Source organism: Rhea pennata, chromosome 2 (assembly GCF_028389875.1).
Source record: "Rhea pennata isolate bPtePen1 chromosome 2, bPtePen1.pri, whole genome shotgun sequence".
Classification (NCBI taxonomy): domain Eukaryota; kingdom Metazoa; phylum Chordata; class Aves; order Rheiformes; family Rheidae; genus Rhea; species Rhea pennata.
This window is the reverse complement of record NC_084664.1, coordinates 60,375,660-60,391,240: the sequence shown is the minus strand read 5'-3', so window position 1 is coordinate 60,391,240 and position 15,581 is coordinate 60,375,660. Positions and strand designations below refer to the sequence as shown.

General features: G+C 37.4%; 1 protein-coding gene across 1 annotated transcript in view; it reads right to left on the bottom strand.

Annotated features, from left to right (window-relative positions):
- Positions 1-15,581, bottom strand: part of CNTNAP2 (contactin associated protein 2) — a 1,099,877-nt gene that overhangs the window by 58,901 nt on the left and 1,025,395 nt on the right. Inside the window, exons 20-21 of the mRNA XM_062569605.1 lie at positions 15,340-15,473; positions 2,433-2,526 (exon numbers count right to left, since the gene is read on the bottom strand). Of these exons, the coding sequence (XP_062425589.1) occupies positions 2,433-2,526; positions 15,340-15,473 (228 nt within the window). The remainder of the gene's footprint in view (positions 1-2,432; positions 2,527-15,339; positions 15,474-15,581) is intronic.

The following is a 15,581-nucleotide window of genomic DNA, read 5'->3' as shown; positions in this document are numbered from 1 at the left end:
ATCAACTGAGACAGCCAGACTATACTCAAAACTCTATTTTCAACCAGGTCTCAACATTTTGTAAATGAGCCAAATGTCTTCACATAAACCCACATGTTGTGGGTTTAGATCTGTACAAACTGAGCTATGCTGATAATTCATTTCATTTGGATCAAAATGCCTGTAAGATGGTTATCATGCCTTTTTGTCAGCAAGTAACCTAGATGTGAAAGGATGTATCATGAACCCTCTGAGGTGCCCAGTTCTTGCAGCCTGTTTATTCTTCAAGAATGCCTAAAGAAAGCTTCAGAATGGTTAAACACAGCAAAGAAACCAATACTCGGGCAAGGGGTTACGTGGGAGACACCTGGGAGGACTCTGACTGTATAGTGATAGGAGTAAGCTTAAAAATTCAGCTCAGAAATGATCAGCCCAAAGACTAAATCTCCTGTCTATGTTCCTGTTGCCCATGTGATTACCTGACTCTGTTGCTAGGTACATCTGTCACCTCAGCAATTTAAAGGACTAAGAAATCATTCTGCTTGAAGAGTTCTGTCTACCTACTCTGTATTCAGTATATAATGTATTGTACACATTATTTCTTGCTTTCTCTTTCATTTTGTTTTCTTCCTTTTTTTTTTTTTTATTTTTTACACAGCACTGTACAGTTTTTTTCTTTTATGTGTTTGGTGTTAGCCTCTTCTTTCCCTTCACCCCTTCATACATCTTTTCTGCTACAATATTTTCTGCATTCTAGTCCTATCTCTATATTGTCTCTCACATGCCTTGCTCAGCTTCCTCCCAAAGTGTTGCCCAACTATAAAGATGAGGAAATACTCCAGTTTTAGCTGGATCCAAACAATCCTTCAAAAGAGTCAAGCTTATTTAGAAGACTGAAATGAAGAGGCAATGCTGCCATACTCTGGTAGTTTTTTGGAAAACACCTGAAACTTTGCAGAGAACTGTCATTTCAGAGATGACAGAACCACTCTGGCAGTGAGTCTGTCGCACGAGACGAGCACTGTAACTCCCTTCAGCAAACAGTAGCTTTTTAGCTCCCTGTTTTCGCTAACAGCTATCTGTCAGGAAAGAGTCAAGCCTCATTCCTCGCCTGCAGGGTTATGCCAGCTGCTTAACGCTCTGCCTCAAGTGCTTCATCTCCTTGCTCTGAATTTAACAATGAGGCTGGCCAGCAATTTGGCTGAGGATAAGAATCAGTACTAGTCTAAGTGCCCTAATTCAGTGCGGTGAGTTGGAAACACACCCAGTTTCCAGAGTTGCCAAAACGAGACTTCGCATTCTTTTGTGCCATCTAAACTGAACTGACTTTGAGATAATCAGAATTCAAGTCTCTCTTGTTAATCAGCCCCTTTAGAGGCTTTTTATTTCCTATTTCACAGAAGTTCAACAAGTTAATTTTTAAAAACAAAGCAAATGGAAAACTGTGTCTTTGGAAAGCCACATTAGCAATTCTACTTCAAAAACCAGTGCTTGCACTTCACAAGTTACTACTTTATACCATTGAATAAAGAAAAGTTTATAATTATCTGAATTTAACACTTCACTGTAGTTCAAACAGTCACGTCCTTGTGGAAAGTACTAAAAGGAAGCAGTATTAATACCACTCCTCCTTGAAAAGAGGAAAAATCCCTCATTAGAAGGTGTAAATGTCAGGAAAACAGTTGTTTCCTAAAGTGAGTAACCTTGTAAATTTGTTCAAGATGCTGGTACATCAAAAATTAAGCACTGGAAACCAAGATGGCCTAAAAGCAACCCAAGGCAGTTTAAGATGCCTCTGCTTTGCTTTTTGATTTCAGCCGAGGAGGTGGCCAGGAAGTTGCCACACTGAAAAATAATGCAGATGTCCATAAAAAGGATGGAAAATACACAGAGGATGAGTATTCCTTTAGGTGTTACAGACTTCCAAAGGAGCTAGCTGGTGGGCCTCACTGAGAGAGTGCCACTATTGCCGGAGGGATGAGCGATAGTTATGCCACAAGAGGTTGCAAGGGGATAAGAAGGCTGCACGGAAAGAGGCATCATATAAAGCATGCAATAATTCACAGTGAATGATACCATTCAAAATAACTTCCGTATCTTCTCAGAGAAGCAGCAGTCTTACTGATTTCCTCATATTCTCACCACCTGACACCTAGAGTATGATGCAACTGCACAAATGTGATGTCACCAATGTCCTTCTGCCTCATATCTGGATTTCTCTATAGATTAGCCAGATTATCATCTATCTATGTGTACCTCAGCCTATATGACCACATGAACATAACTCTTCCTTAAGGTGTAAACTCCAACATCGCCATCTTCTAATCAAGACTGAGATGTCCATCAAGTGTCCTACTGCAAACACTACACATAACATAATCACATTTGCTTATGTTTTTCAGTATTCTCTACAAATATCTGATAAAATAACCAAGCATAAAATTAAACCTTACCTATAACTTTTCCTAGGAAGAGTGCCTTTGGAGAATTGAACTGAATGTCAGATGCTGTTGGCAGGCTGTAAGTTGTTGGAGGATAGTGATCAAGCTGGGTAAAGAAAAAAATAAGGTAAGTATTTTGAACTGATACGCCCTTTTAACCTTTTAATAGTGCTACTGAATCACATCAACCCTGTGGAGTTTATGCCACCTCTTATAACTCCGTTTCCAAACGTTCTGATTTATTTTTGAAAAAGGCAAAATAACAGTTAACACTCCTTGCCCCATCTCTGCCACCTTTTAAGTTTTGTAAGATCTGGAAAAACCATACATAGGGCATTTACTTTTTCTGGCTGTTCTAGATTTATCTCAGTTTTGCTCAAGTATATTGAGTATATTTCAGTATAATTGCTTAAAATAACAATAATAAAACTATTCTGATAAAAACTATAAAAACTCAAGAAGAGTGCTTCTGTCTTTTTTATACTAGCCCACAAAACCCCAACATGAGAAGTGCCAATACCTAATAGATGGAGAAAATAGTCACTGCAGATGCCAAAAGAGCTCTCGCAGATATGTTTAGAAGTGATTTTTAACTGATCATAACTAGCCGGCACACTGATGATCTAGAACTTAGCCATCAGTGTTCCTGAAAATGACAACTGTTCATCTCCCAATATTAAACTGTAGACTTTTGACGTATATATACCGAAAAGCAGCAAATTTTCTTACTTGGAAATAAATTTGAGTTTGTTCACAGTATCTCATAAACTCATAAGTAACTAACAGCTTTCCTCAGATTTTTAATGAAGAACAAAAATACATCTTTGAACTGAAATTAGGTTATATAATTTCAAATTGAAACAAATACTTTCTTAACAGTTGCAATCGAGTGAATACAATGAGTTAAAATACAAAAGGTTACCAATCTCAACCACAACAGGTCCTACTAAGTATAAACTAGAGTTAAGTGCTTGCTACTGGTTTCCCTGGTGAAAGGGAAACCAGTGCTCTACCATACATCACAAGCATCAGACCCATTGGTAATGAAAGCTGCAGACATACAAAGTGTGAGAAATATTCTCTTCTTATTTCAGCCGGCAAATACAGTAATGGCTCAGATCTCAGAACTGTCATGACATTTGTCAGTACGTTTATTAAACTAAGTTATAGATTTGGGGGAGGCTTAGCAGGAAAAGATTGATGAAAAGATGCACAAAAACCTGATTCACCAGTCTCTAATATCCCAAGATTTTATCCTCATGTAACTTCACTGCCTGCATTTCTTATTATTTCAAATTATTTCTGATGCATTCTGACTGCACAGGATTCATTTGCCAGGTTCTCCTTTGACATATAAGGATGCTATATACCAGGCTCTCCTTATACATTGACATAAAATATGCCGAAGTAAAATAAATAACTCTAGTAAAATAATCTGATATACTATCATGTTTTCTGGTATTTGTCAATATTGTTGACATTTAAGTTCTTCCTTCTCCAAAATCAATCAAACGCACTGTGTAAATATTTCTTTTCATTGTGACATGGCATGCTGGTGTTGGGGTCAATCAGACCATCATTAATCTGACTAGATACTAATAACTGGTAATAATTATTATTAACTATCAATTTATATATCAACGTATTGTGGTGATGTTCTAGAGCCCTAGATGGTCCAAGTATCCATTATCAGTGAAAGTATAGGAAAGGTAATAAAAAGCTCAACCCTACCTAATACAAAGGCTGTCCCTACCAGATAATGCTAACTGGTAGGCTATATCTGGAAATGAAAAATCATTTTAAAAGATGAATCACTATAAGCATTTATGCGCACAAATAAAGAGTACGCACAAATACTGTCAGCTGTGGTGCAGTGAAATTCCTTTTGTCTTTAGCGAGAATTCAGGATGTGGAAAGGCTGGCCCATAATGGATTAAAACACAATCTCTATGTTAGCCATGCATAGCTACAGGTTGTTTCTTTGCAGTACAGGTCACTGCAAGAACACCAGGCTTGTCTTCTGCCTCTGTCCATGCAGTATAACAGCAGCTTTGAGGTCTAGGTTTTATTGTTAAGGCATCCTGTAAATTGGGCCCAGAATATCAAATATATCACCGAAGCCTCAGGTTTTGCAGCTCAGGTTATCAAATATGCTGTATTTGCTAAGAAGCTCTTCTGAGATTGTGGTGAAAAGGGTGTGGCAAACCTCACCATGAGCAATCTGCCATCCCTGGCAAAAATGCATAATGGCAGTCACATTTAAAATAAATAAAAAGATACCATTATTCTGTGACTGTAATCCCAGAAGAATGGCACCATATTTCACCAAATCCCTCAAGCTGGCATGTGGGCATGAGCTGCACGTCTCTGGAAATGGTGCCAGTTTCATACCAGGGGTGCAAAAGGCCAGGGACTGGCACTCCCTTGTCCTCTCCCCTTTCCCTCCTCTTATTCTGGTCTTCTGACAAATCCATATTTGCATATGCACAGCACTGAGGCACAGAATCACCTGCAGAGATACCTACACAGGCTATTTGATGGCATCTCTGTGCAAAAGCTCAAACTGATGGGCTGCAGCAGGACTAGCAGGGCCTTGCTGGCAGCAAGACCACGAAGCTTTCTGGCACAGCACAATAGGAACCAGAGCTAAGGGCAGGTCCCCCCAGTTGGAACAGTTCACTTAGAGGTGATCTTGGTCGACTAAAAATAAAAATAATAGTAAAAAAAAATCCTTGCAGTGACCTGGTGTTGCCTTGAGCGTTTGAGATTTCGGCATGGCAGAGCACAGGGTCAGGGTGCAGAAGCAAAAGACCCTGCTGCAAATGGGAGCCCCGGAAGGCAACAAAGAGACTCGAACCCTGGGTCGCACTGCAGACCCTAACAGTTAGAGCTTACCGCTTAGGGATATCAGCTTTTAATTGACCTGTTATACTGAATCAGTAACTGAAGCTATCTACCCATATATATTTTTCAGATCCAGCTTCAGTTAAGCAAAGATTTCAGAATAGGTTCAATTGTGAATCTTTTTAAGGGTTCAATAATTCCGTTTGAAGTTTGACTCCTGGGTAGAATGACACTCCATTTTAGATCTGTGGATACTTAAATTTATGGCCTTGTCATCAAACAGAGGGCAAACATTTCTGATTAGAGGCAGAGCCAGCTCCAATCCCATCGGCAGCTCTGGAATCTCTTGTATCAGTGGGGAAGCTTTGATTGCTTTCTACATCCAAAATTTGTAAGAAATACCCTTCTCTGATGCCAGGACTTGAAATGAAACCAGCTCACCACAAGACAAAAGTGAGAAAATGGTTAGATTTCTGTCTTCTTGTTTTTATTGCTCATCTTTGTCTTAAACTGATGCTATCTAATAAAGGAAATGTGTTTTTCAGAAGGACTTAATCTAAGATTTTTTTAGGTCAATGAGTAGAAGGACCACACACTGAATTATTTCCAAAGTTGTATTTTACTGCCATCCAGTGGGTGCTCAAGTGTAAGCAGCTAGAATTGAATAGCCTACAATCTTCATATGAAATACCAGGCTACATCACTCTTATATAAAACACATAATAAAAATGGAATTACTACTGTCAAATGACAATTGAAAAGAAGATATATATATCTTTATTTAATGAAAATAAAATAAAATCTTTGCATATGTACCATTTGATGCCATGAAATTGTGTTAAATTATAGTTTTTAAATTATATTTCAGATTTTTCATTACAGGTACTTTTATTTAAAAACTCATTAATTTCATTTGAACTAAAGAAAAAGCCACAGCGTGGCTTTGAGCACCGCACAGACTGACTGCAGGGAACTTGCAGTTTCAATTCTCAAGTCACCTCAAGCCAACCAGACTGCCTGGAGCTGAAGTTGCTGGGGTTTAAATATAAGTTCAGCAAAATGCTATTTCTTTTTCTTGATAATACAACAAATCTTAACAGAGATTAAGGCAAATATAGTGTCTACATCCCCTTTTTATTTTAGGAAAATAAACCCACACAATAAGACAAATTCCATAAAAATTCTGTCTCTTGTTAAGTTTATCCAGGGTTTTCTTATATGTATATGCATATATTCAAAGGACATATACAAATATTTACGGTATATAAATATATATATATATTTATACATATTGAGTGTGTATATGTATCTATATCTGTATCATTGTCAATCCAATGCATGTTTGTGTAATAAACTTCTTTATGCTGAAGACATTTTATAAAGAAGATTTTCAAAATCTTATGCAACAATAATGCTATAATGCTTAATCTTGCACCAGCTGAAGTCAATAGAGTTTTGCTATTGACTTCAGTAATAGCAGGATCAAGAACTGGATGTATTATCATCACAACCAATGTAATATTCCTATTCTGTATTATTATAATGATTTATTATTTGTATTAAAAGACTATCTTGTCCTGGACAAGGTCTTTTTCTGTGCTAAGTGCAATAATATGCATTGTTGTTCAACAATACAATGGTTCCTGCTCGAAAATGCTTACAAATTTAGAATAAGAGACAGCAGATATCACAGACAGGCACGAGAGCCCATGAAAATAATGAGGCAGGATGTAGAGTTCCTCCCAAGCACAACAGCATTTTAGGTGAAGGTGACAGTATGAGAATCAAATAGGTGATAGTATTTGGCTTTCAGGGTTGACTGAAATCTGAACTCTTTATGGTGAAGGAGAGATGATTACTCACTTGCAGAGAGGTTAGGAAAAAAAATGAGAAACTGAAGACACTGTATATTTTTAACACAACACAAAAGGAGAAGATTCAGGGGCCAGGTTCATAATTGTTTAGGGTGATCATAGCTGATGTTACCATAATTCAGTTCCTTCCTTAGTGTGGCACTGGTGCTTCACTGAGCTTTTGAAAAGTCAGGTCTGCCAGGTTAGGTCCTTGACCTAGCTTATTGTGGAGCAGACTAGTGCAGACCTAGGGTAACACAGAGCGTATGCATGAGTAGTAGATCAAGAGAAGTAGTGAGGACCATAAAGCCAGCGATCTGGACTGGCTTAGACCACTGTGGACCTGCAGCCTCACTTCACCCATCTGGACCTCACTGGCATGGTGTAAAGCTAACTTAAGGTTTGCATTGTGCTTTAAACTCTTCAGATTAAATTTCTACAGTGGTATAGTTAAGACAGTTAATACAGTTTAGGAACAACTCCAAATCTGTTTGTCAGATTAATACACTGATCTGTCTACGGCAGCTTTTATAAAAATCAACCGCAGTCTTTTATAATAAGGTCTTTATCAGGGATTTAAATTGGAAACCTGATCAACACAGGACACACTGCATAAAAAAATAAATATATGAAGTTATTAGAGCAACAGTGTTTTCAGGAAAATATAGGAGTTTATAGCGGATAAGAGACTTAGGTCTTTAATGAGAAAACAACTTCAAAAAATATGCTGGGATAATTTGGCCCAATATAAAAAAATATGAAAATCTGGATAAAATTTAAATGGAAACTTAGATAGACATCTCAAAATCTAACAGAGGCACCAATAATGAAAAGGACACTATTCTGTATGGCTGCTTTCAATTTAAACAATTCTCTGGTATTTCTTTCTGATATCTGTGGACTTCTTATTGCTCTGTTTAATACATGAATTACATTAAATGTTAACAGAAGCAATAGCAGGGTTATATAATGCCAAGTTATTAAAATGAAAGATATCTACTCCATGTGCCTAAAGATGACTTTCACAGGACATTAATTTGTCCAATATGTGCTGCCATATAATGAAAAGCATCTATTTCATGCTACGTTTTTGCTTCTTTAGGCTTAGTGTTAGACTGAAAATACTTCATGATTCTTTCTTTATTTATTTCTGTAATTCCAATAAAAATTGATGCCAAAACAGCAATTGTACAGGCTAAGGAAACCATATTCACTGTTAGAAACAGATTATAGAAAGAAATGGTTTCAACATAAGTCAGCTTTCAGCAATATGCATTGGGAAGCAGATAAGCTGCACGACGTGCTTTGCAGCCCTATGCTGTGCTTTGATAGGGAGCCTAGGTGAGCTCCCAGCTCCTACCACGCTCCTTTGTGTCCTGGTTGCTCTGGCTTCTTCCAATGGAAACTGGGCTGCAGAGTGAGGAAGACATTCCAGCTACTGGTCTTATCATGCTATGTGGCCTGGATATAGCCAAAGCTTTGGACAAGAAGACAGAAAAGTTCCTCTGAATCCAGCAATACAGGCTTTGCTGAAAAGATGCAACAAAAAGAATGGATGTGCAAGAGAATTCTTCTCTTCCTGAGTGGTTTTACACAACAGAAAGCAGACAAAAGTATTCGCCCAAAAGGCCTTAAGCTTTGAAACTCTCTTAGCTGATGCACAGAGAGGGAAAAAATTCTGCAATGATATATGCTTCAACCTCTGCCTCTAAGCAGCAGGTACAAGGAAGGTAGCAGCCTCAGGTCTTACAACCATGAAACCTGAGGGTGAGATGCTACCCTCAGATGCACGCAAGGCGCTCTACTGATTGCATTTTCCCCACTGATTTCAATGAGAGTTGCGTATTTGCCAATTAAAGGAAAAAGTCTCCAGTGTCCCGATCTTTAGGGTAATGATGTTCTAGTCTCTTGTTTACTGATGAGTGAAAAAGATCCTTGTTTATGAAAATCTTTCATCTGACTTTCAGCAGGCTGTGACTCTGTAGGGATGTGCTCGTTTATCATGGCAGATGCCACTTACCAATTTCATTTTGCAAAAGAGAGAAGTAGAAATGGCTCATTTACGAGCTTCCTGACTACCTATATTGCTGTCTTTCCCTGAAAGATTGTAAGTTCTGTTGTAAAACAAAAAAGTTGAGTAAGTTCAATGATGGATAAAGTCAAGAAAACTTCTAGTAGCTCATGGATATTCTGTAAGCACAAAAGAACAGGTAAGAAAATCATTAAGGTGTGAATTACTCATTCACTTCTGATTCTGATGCATAGAATTTAAATTCTGCTCTGCTGTTTCTTACAGTTATTTACAGAAAATTTTAAAGATTGAGCAACCAGTCCTCTAAAACTTTCATAACATCATTAGACTTGGAGGAAATTTTAAGTAAAACAAAGATCAGGGTCCGTCAGTATTTCTTCATATCCAGGAACACCTATGGAGTTTAGCGTTATAGGAATGAAATACGAAATCAATGTAAGCTTTCTTTAATTTTTAAAACTCCTATCAACAGCTTTTTCTTATGCCTTGTGGTCGCTTATTCATGAAAAAACTATACGTTTTGAGCAAAGAACATTTTCTTTGACTTCTGATTCTGAACAAATGCTTAGCAGCTATGGCTAAACTGAGCACTAATGCATTAAACATGCAGATGTAATGTATGTTCTGCTCTAGAAAATGGTCTGAGTTTGCCTTTCTATTGCATTTTGAGTAATACATTGCCATTGCAGAATGGCAATACATTGCAGAAATAAGCATCTCCAGGGATTTTAAATAATTCATTTCAGCAGGAAGGCCTCTGCTATTAATGGAAAAAAAGATCTTTCTTTCTTTAAAGTAAAAACCGCCTGAACATTTAGTAAATATCCACTCAGTGTAACAGATATAACTGACTAGCAAAAAAAGCCATTTGTTTTGTTGGAAAAGCTTACAGTTACATTGATATTAACTATGGCTTATGTGTTTTTACCCATGGTTAAAGTCCTGGGTATTTAAAACAGGAAAGGCAGAAAGATGTTTTAATCACCATCTCTGAAAAAGCATGGAAGGTAATGACATCTGACACCAAACAATTCTTTTATCCATTTTACGTGCATATAAAGATCCTGAAGTTAGATACTGAAGTCTGCAGAATTAAAACTGTAACTTGGGTGTACATTCTGAACAGGAATAATACTTATTTATTGGAAGCGATGGCCAAAGAATACGCTGAATTCTCTATAATTTGAAATCTTTAAAGCTAAATAGAATGACTTTCTACAGAATGTGTTATACTATTATCATTGCTTTTAGGTTAGTTGCAGAAAATCATTTGGTGAAATTTTATGGTCTCTGTTAAGCAAGAGATCAAACAGAGTGATCATATCCTGTTCAAGCTTCAAAATATATGAAACAGGAGAGTAGATGTGATTCTATAGCAACAATAATCATAGTAGCTGAAGTTGTAGCCTCACTGAAGTCTATGAGAAAGTCCCCATTCCCCGTAATGGAACAAAGATTCAATCTATAATTGCAAAAATCTTTGATATATTCATTGCATTTAAGCTAAGGGCTACATGCAGATTGCTTTGCTCCACTTCACCCATTTTATTTTATTGCTACTATGTTTAACATTTTATTTTGTATTTCAGCTTAGTTTTGAATTAACTTTGTATGACTCACACTATTTAAGTATCTAAGGGTTTGCAAATGTTATCTCTATTTCTATAGTGGAGAGTTCAAAAGCAGTAAGAAAATACACTTGCAAAAAATTCTGTTTCTTCTAGGTTTTAGTTGGGTCTGGGGCAAATCTTTCAGTGATTACTCTTTTTAATGGGAGCTGGGCATTTCCACTGCTTGTCTTTGATGGTACTGGAAAAAGGAGATCCAGGCAAATACATTTTCTGGACTGTTCTGAACTTCAAGAACTGCTGAGTTCAGGCAAAAACTTCCAGAAAGCCTCAAACTCACACTGACTTTGAATGGAGTCAGCAGTTGGTACTGTGACTATGGTCTCCTGAATATACGTGCACAGGCTACTGCCAGTTGTCCTGAAACAATATGGATGGGCTTGGGAAAGTGGAGTCCTGTGGAAGTCGCTCTTGCCCTTCTCAGGAACATACACCTAATGGTTCGCCTTCAAGTTAAACCCCGTAACTTTGTAGAAAGACAGGTTTCAGATGAGACAAGAACTTGGTTTTTGTGTCCCAAGATGACAGTATATTTTGATTGTTTCCCTGAGAAAAGTATTTTGTTGTGAACAAGACGGAGTTTGTTGAAGAATACTACCTTGTAGAGTGGGTTTCCTTTAAGAGATTGCATGATATCAGAAGGGATTTTCAGAAGGAAACAATTTAGAAAGGGATCTCTTGCTTACACTGTGTATCCAGAAAATTAAAACTAAGAATCTGGGTTCAGGCGAAGAAAAGTGTTTTAATACGAGAAAATAACTTCAAAAACATTCTGACGTTACAACTGTGAAACAGATTGACTGGATTCACCACCAGACACATTGCCATTGCTTTGAAATTGCTTTCATTTAAGCTCCATTAAATGCCTAGAGTAGTACTTCTGCACAAACCACTGGGCTAGAGGATATCAGAAGCTGTGGTTCATAATCTATTCCTACAAATGACTTTGCAAGGTATGAAAAACTGGAAATTTCTTGACATTATACAGGAATATTTAAGTAAGGAAGCTGAGAGGTCCACATCTAAGTGTTTTGACTATCAACTTTGTTCTGTTGAAAACTAAAGCACATCATATTTTTATTTTTGTAACATGCTGATATGGCTTTTGTGCAATGGAACAGAAATATAAACAGCAAAGGAAGGTAGAACAAGTTGGCCTGTGATACAGATTCCATCTTTATTTTACTGTGGGGACTTGTAGCAGGAGGTATGATTCTTGCATGCAACTGTCACAGTTCTTTAAGAGCATAATTTGAATGGAAGTCCCTCCATTCACTTCAATAGATTTTAGATTAGAATCTCTTCTAGGGAGATTTTTATCCTTGGCTTTCTTAAAAAAAGTATTTTATTGATGTGGGAATAGCTTTAATCACCCATGAAAACTTGGTAAAGAGTGTTCTGGTTTTTATGACATGGAAAATATCCTGCTGAAGCATTAAACCTTTTAATGAAGTCAAATCAAATAAAATTTGCCCTACATGACCTAAAGCTCAGCTCTTGAAATGTCATTTACTAGGATAATACATTCCCCATCTGTCAGGCTTTCTTTCTTTTTCTTCTTTCTTTCTTTTTTTTTTTTTTTTTTTTTTTTTGTCTACAGGTGAACTTACACAGCCTTGGAGGTATGCCATTGGTATTTTGGAAGAGGTGAGTGATAGGAATTTTCATTTAGCAAAGTTTCCCCCCCACACAAACACTGAAACAATAGAAAATAAGCAGATCCTTGTCTCTAAATTTATGTCATTTTGTTTTCCTGAAGCCTAAAGCAACTGTATATCCTAAATCTTATCATTGAGAAACTGTTGACATCACAAATAGGAGGTTGTTATTTAATGTAGAACTAATCATTGATTTGCCTGCAGTCACTGAATGAAAAAATTTGAACGACAAAACCTTTTTGACGGTCTTTGCTACTATGATCAGTCTTGACTACCTTAGTTTGTTAGGAATACGGATATAATTCTAATGAAAATAATTTGCACTAAATATTTGTTCTTGTGCTTATATTGAGGATAAATTAGATATTTTTGTATTTTTTATATGTTTATTTCAAAGTCTGACTCAAGTTCTGATTGACTGGACAGTAACTCTGACTTTATGCAGGTAGTCAATTGTCACCTGTTCTACAAGACTGGTGAGGTCTCACAGAGTCCCATAATGAATCTTTTACTGCATTTATATAGAAGTAAAACACCTGAGAATCATGATAAAACTCAGGTTCACATAGTTCATATGGTAGCAATTTATTGCCTGACTGCAGATTTTTTAAATCTCTCTGGCACTACTGGGTTATTACAGTAAGTTAGAGAAACAGGTATTCTAAGTATGAACTTGCTGTTAACATCTCAGAAAAACTAACTGAGTGCTCTTGAATGGAAGCTTTAATGATAATTAAATCCTTCTTGTGACATTTTTATGCCACATGGAGATGTGGAAGCATGAGCAACAGCACCTGGCAAGCAAGCTGTCTTACTTAAAAGCAAGCAAACCAGATGCTCATCAGGTTGGAGAAAGATTTAGCAGGAAATAAAAGTCTACACAAATGTTCATTGCTCAGATCTGCAAGAGAAAACTCATACTTTATGACTTGTCCTCTGGATACTGAGGAAAATTTTATTTCTAACATATCATCTGTATCTTCAAATATCATGAAGGGTTTTCATTTGAAAGCAGGACTCATTTTCAAGTGAACAATCAACAGAACAGATCCATCCCTGTTCCTATCAGCTCTCTTATTTACAAAATACAGCCAGGTAAGTCACAAAATCAACTTCCTTCTGGAGAATAAACAAGATTTCACAGAAGTCTTTTTTCAGGGTACAGCAATAGTAGGACTTCTGAATTTCCTTCTTATGGGTCCCTACTTTCCCTATCCTTGTATTTGCATTAGATAGATCCTCTAGTTTAATAACAGCCAAATGCACCTGCTTTCTGGCTACGTAAATTAGCTGTATTCCAAGCACATTGACTTGATTAAACAATTATTACCCTAGCTGAGCAACCCTAACCAATATGCTTCTGGCTTTTCAAAGCCCTAGATAGGTAGCTAGCTTATACAACACTGGGAAGAAAAAGTCTGGCACTGAGTGCTGTTGAGCTGATGCAAGACTGGCATACTTAACTGTGCCAGTATTTTCCACTGGGCAAGGCATCTGACCCTTTGGCAAACCATTTATTCAGATTAGCAGCTGTCCAGATCAACCAGCCATGAGTCCATAAGACACATGCCACACCTCCCAAAATAGAAGTGTTTAACAGCTGGAAGGGAAACCTCACTGCAAGTCTTGCTTAGTTTCCACTTAGCAGTGAGAGAAGTAAGTCCAAATACTATATACAAGAAAGACGCCTACATCAAAATACAATACCCTTCCTGCCCCCAAGCCTGCAAAGTGTTTGTATGAAAGACTTATATATATTTCATAATTTTTGAAAAAAAATTCAGGTATTTTGAAAACTTTGTAATTTCCTGACAATTCTACTTCAATCTGAATGCTGAAATCCTCAGACACTGTAATTCACTGACAAAGTTTCCTTTTGGAAGGAAAAAACAACTATCAGGCATCTATTTTAATCTTTAGGTGGATAATACTGTGACAGATACTATCCTTCACCTTTTGGCTTTGCTCCCAAGGACACTTCTGCTTTTTATATTTCGTTTGTTATTGGTTTTGGTTTGCTTCTTATGATCCATCAAATCCAGATTAATCCATCCAAATCCAAATCAATTCACCTGTCTCTCCTCCCAGCAAAACTGTTCTCACAGCCTGCTGCAATCTCCATTTTTGCAGACATGACAACGAGGGAATGAATACAGAGCGCTGTAATGACTATAGAGAGAAGACTGTCTAGAAACATTGATCACTTCTTGCAGAGGTCCTCTTAGTTACGTAAAGAGTTTTATGTTATTTCAAAGGTTTGTAAACTGAGACATAGAGATGAAGTTCCTGGCAGCACTGTACCAAAAACTAAATAGGCCAGAGCCCTATGCCTTCAGTAATACTTTCTCTCTTAAGACTCCTCACACAGAAACACTTAAGCATCTGCTCATGTTTGCAGGCTTGAACAGCTCTTTTAATTTCACTATACTGCAGGGTAAATTTAAATTTATTCTCATTTGCAGACTCAAGTCTTGCAGCATGGCATTTAGTTGTCTGTACACTGGGGTCTAGTGCCATTTAACATGCTGTAGGATATCCTTCCTGGTTTCCAGCTGCTCCTCCAGCGATGCAGGTTGAGCCCAAGTCCCACGTCATCTACCAGCCCAGATGTCTGTGATGCCCTAAGGCATCTACAGTGGCATCTGTATTAGCCCTGGCTTCCACCTCAGCTGTCGCCACATGAGAACAAGCATTTCAGAACAACCCGGCTTGAAATGACAGAGGGAGAGGATGGTCTTTGTTAACTCCTAGGAATGGGACCTGCAAGCAGAACCCCACCTAAGGTACTTTTTATTTCTGAAACTGCACTGTTATCTTCAGGGGAAGAAGGTCATCAAAATAAGCCACTATAAGCTACAGCTAATAAACCAGATGGAACTAGAAAAGCCTTGGGTATCTGCTTACCTGAAGTACTATGTCCCTTTCATTCCGTGTGATGTTAACAGTATGAGGCTGCCCATTTGCCATGTTTCTGTGGTCGACATCAATGTTATAAGGCTCTCTGGTTCCTCCTAGGTTGTACCGAATTTGTAAATTCCCTAGTGAAAGAAATATGAAAAGCATCCTTAGATATTTTGGTCTTTTTTACTAGGTACTTTTCCCTAGAAAAATTTACTAGTTATTTTTGATATATGGTTGCTATTAGA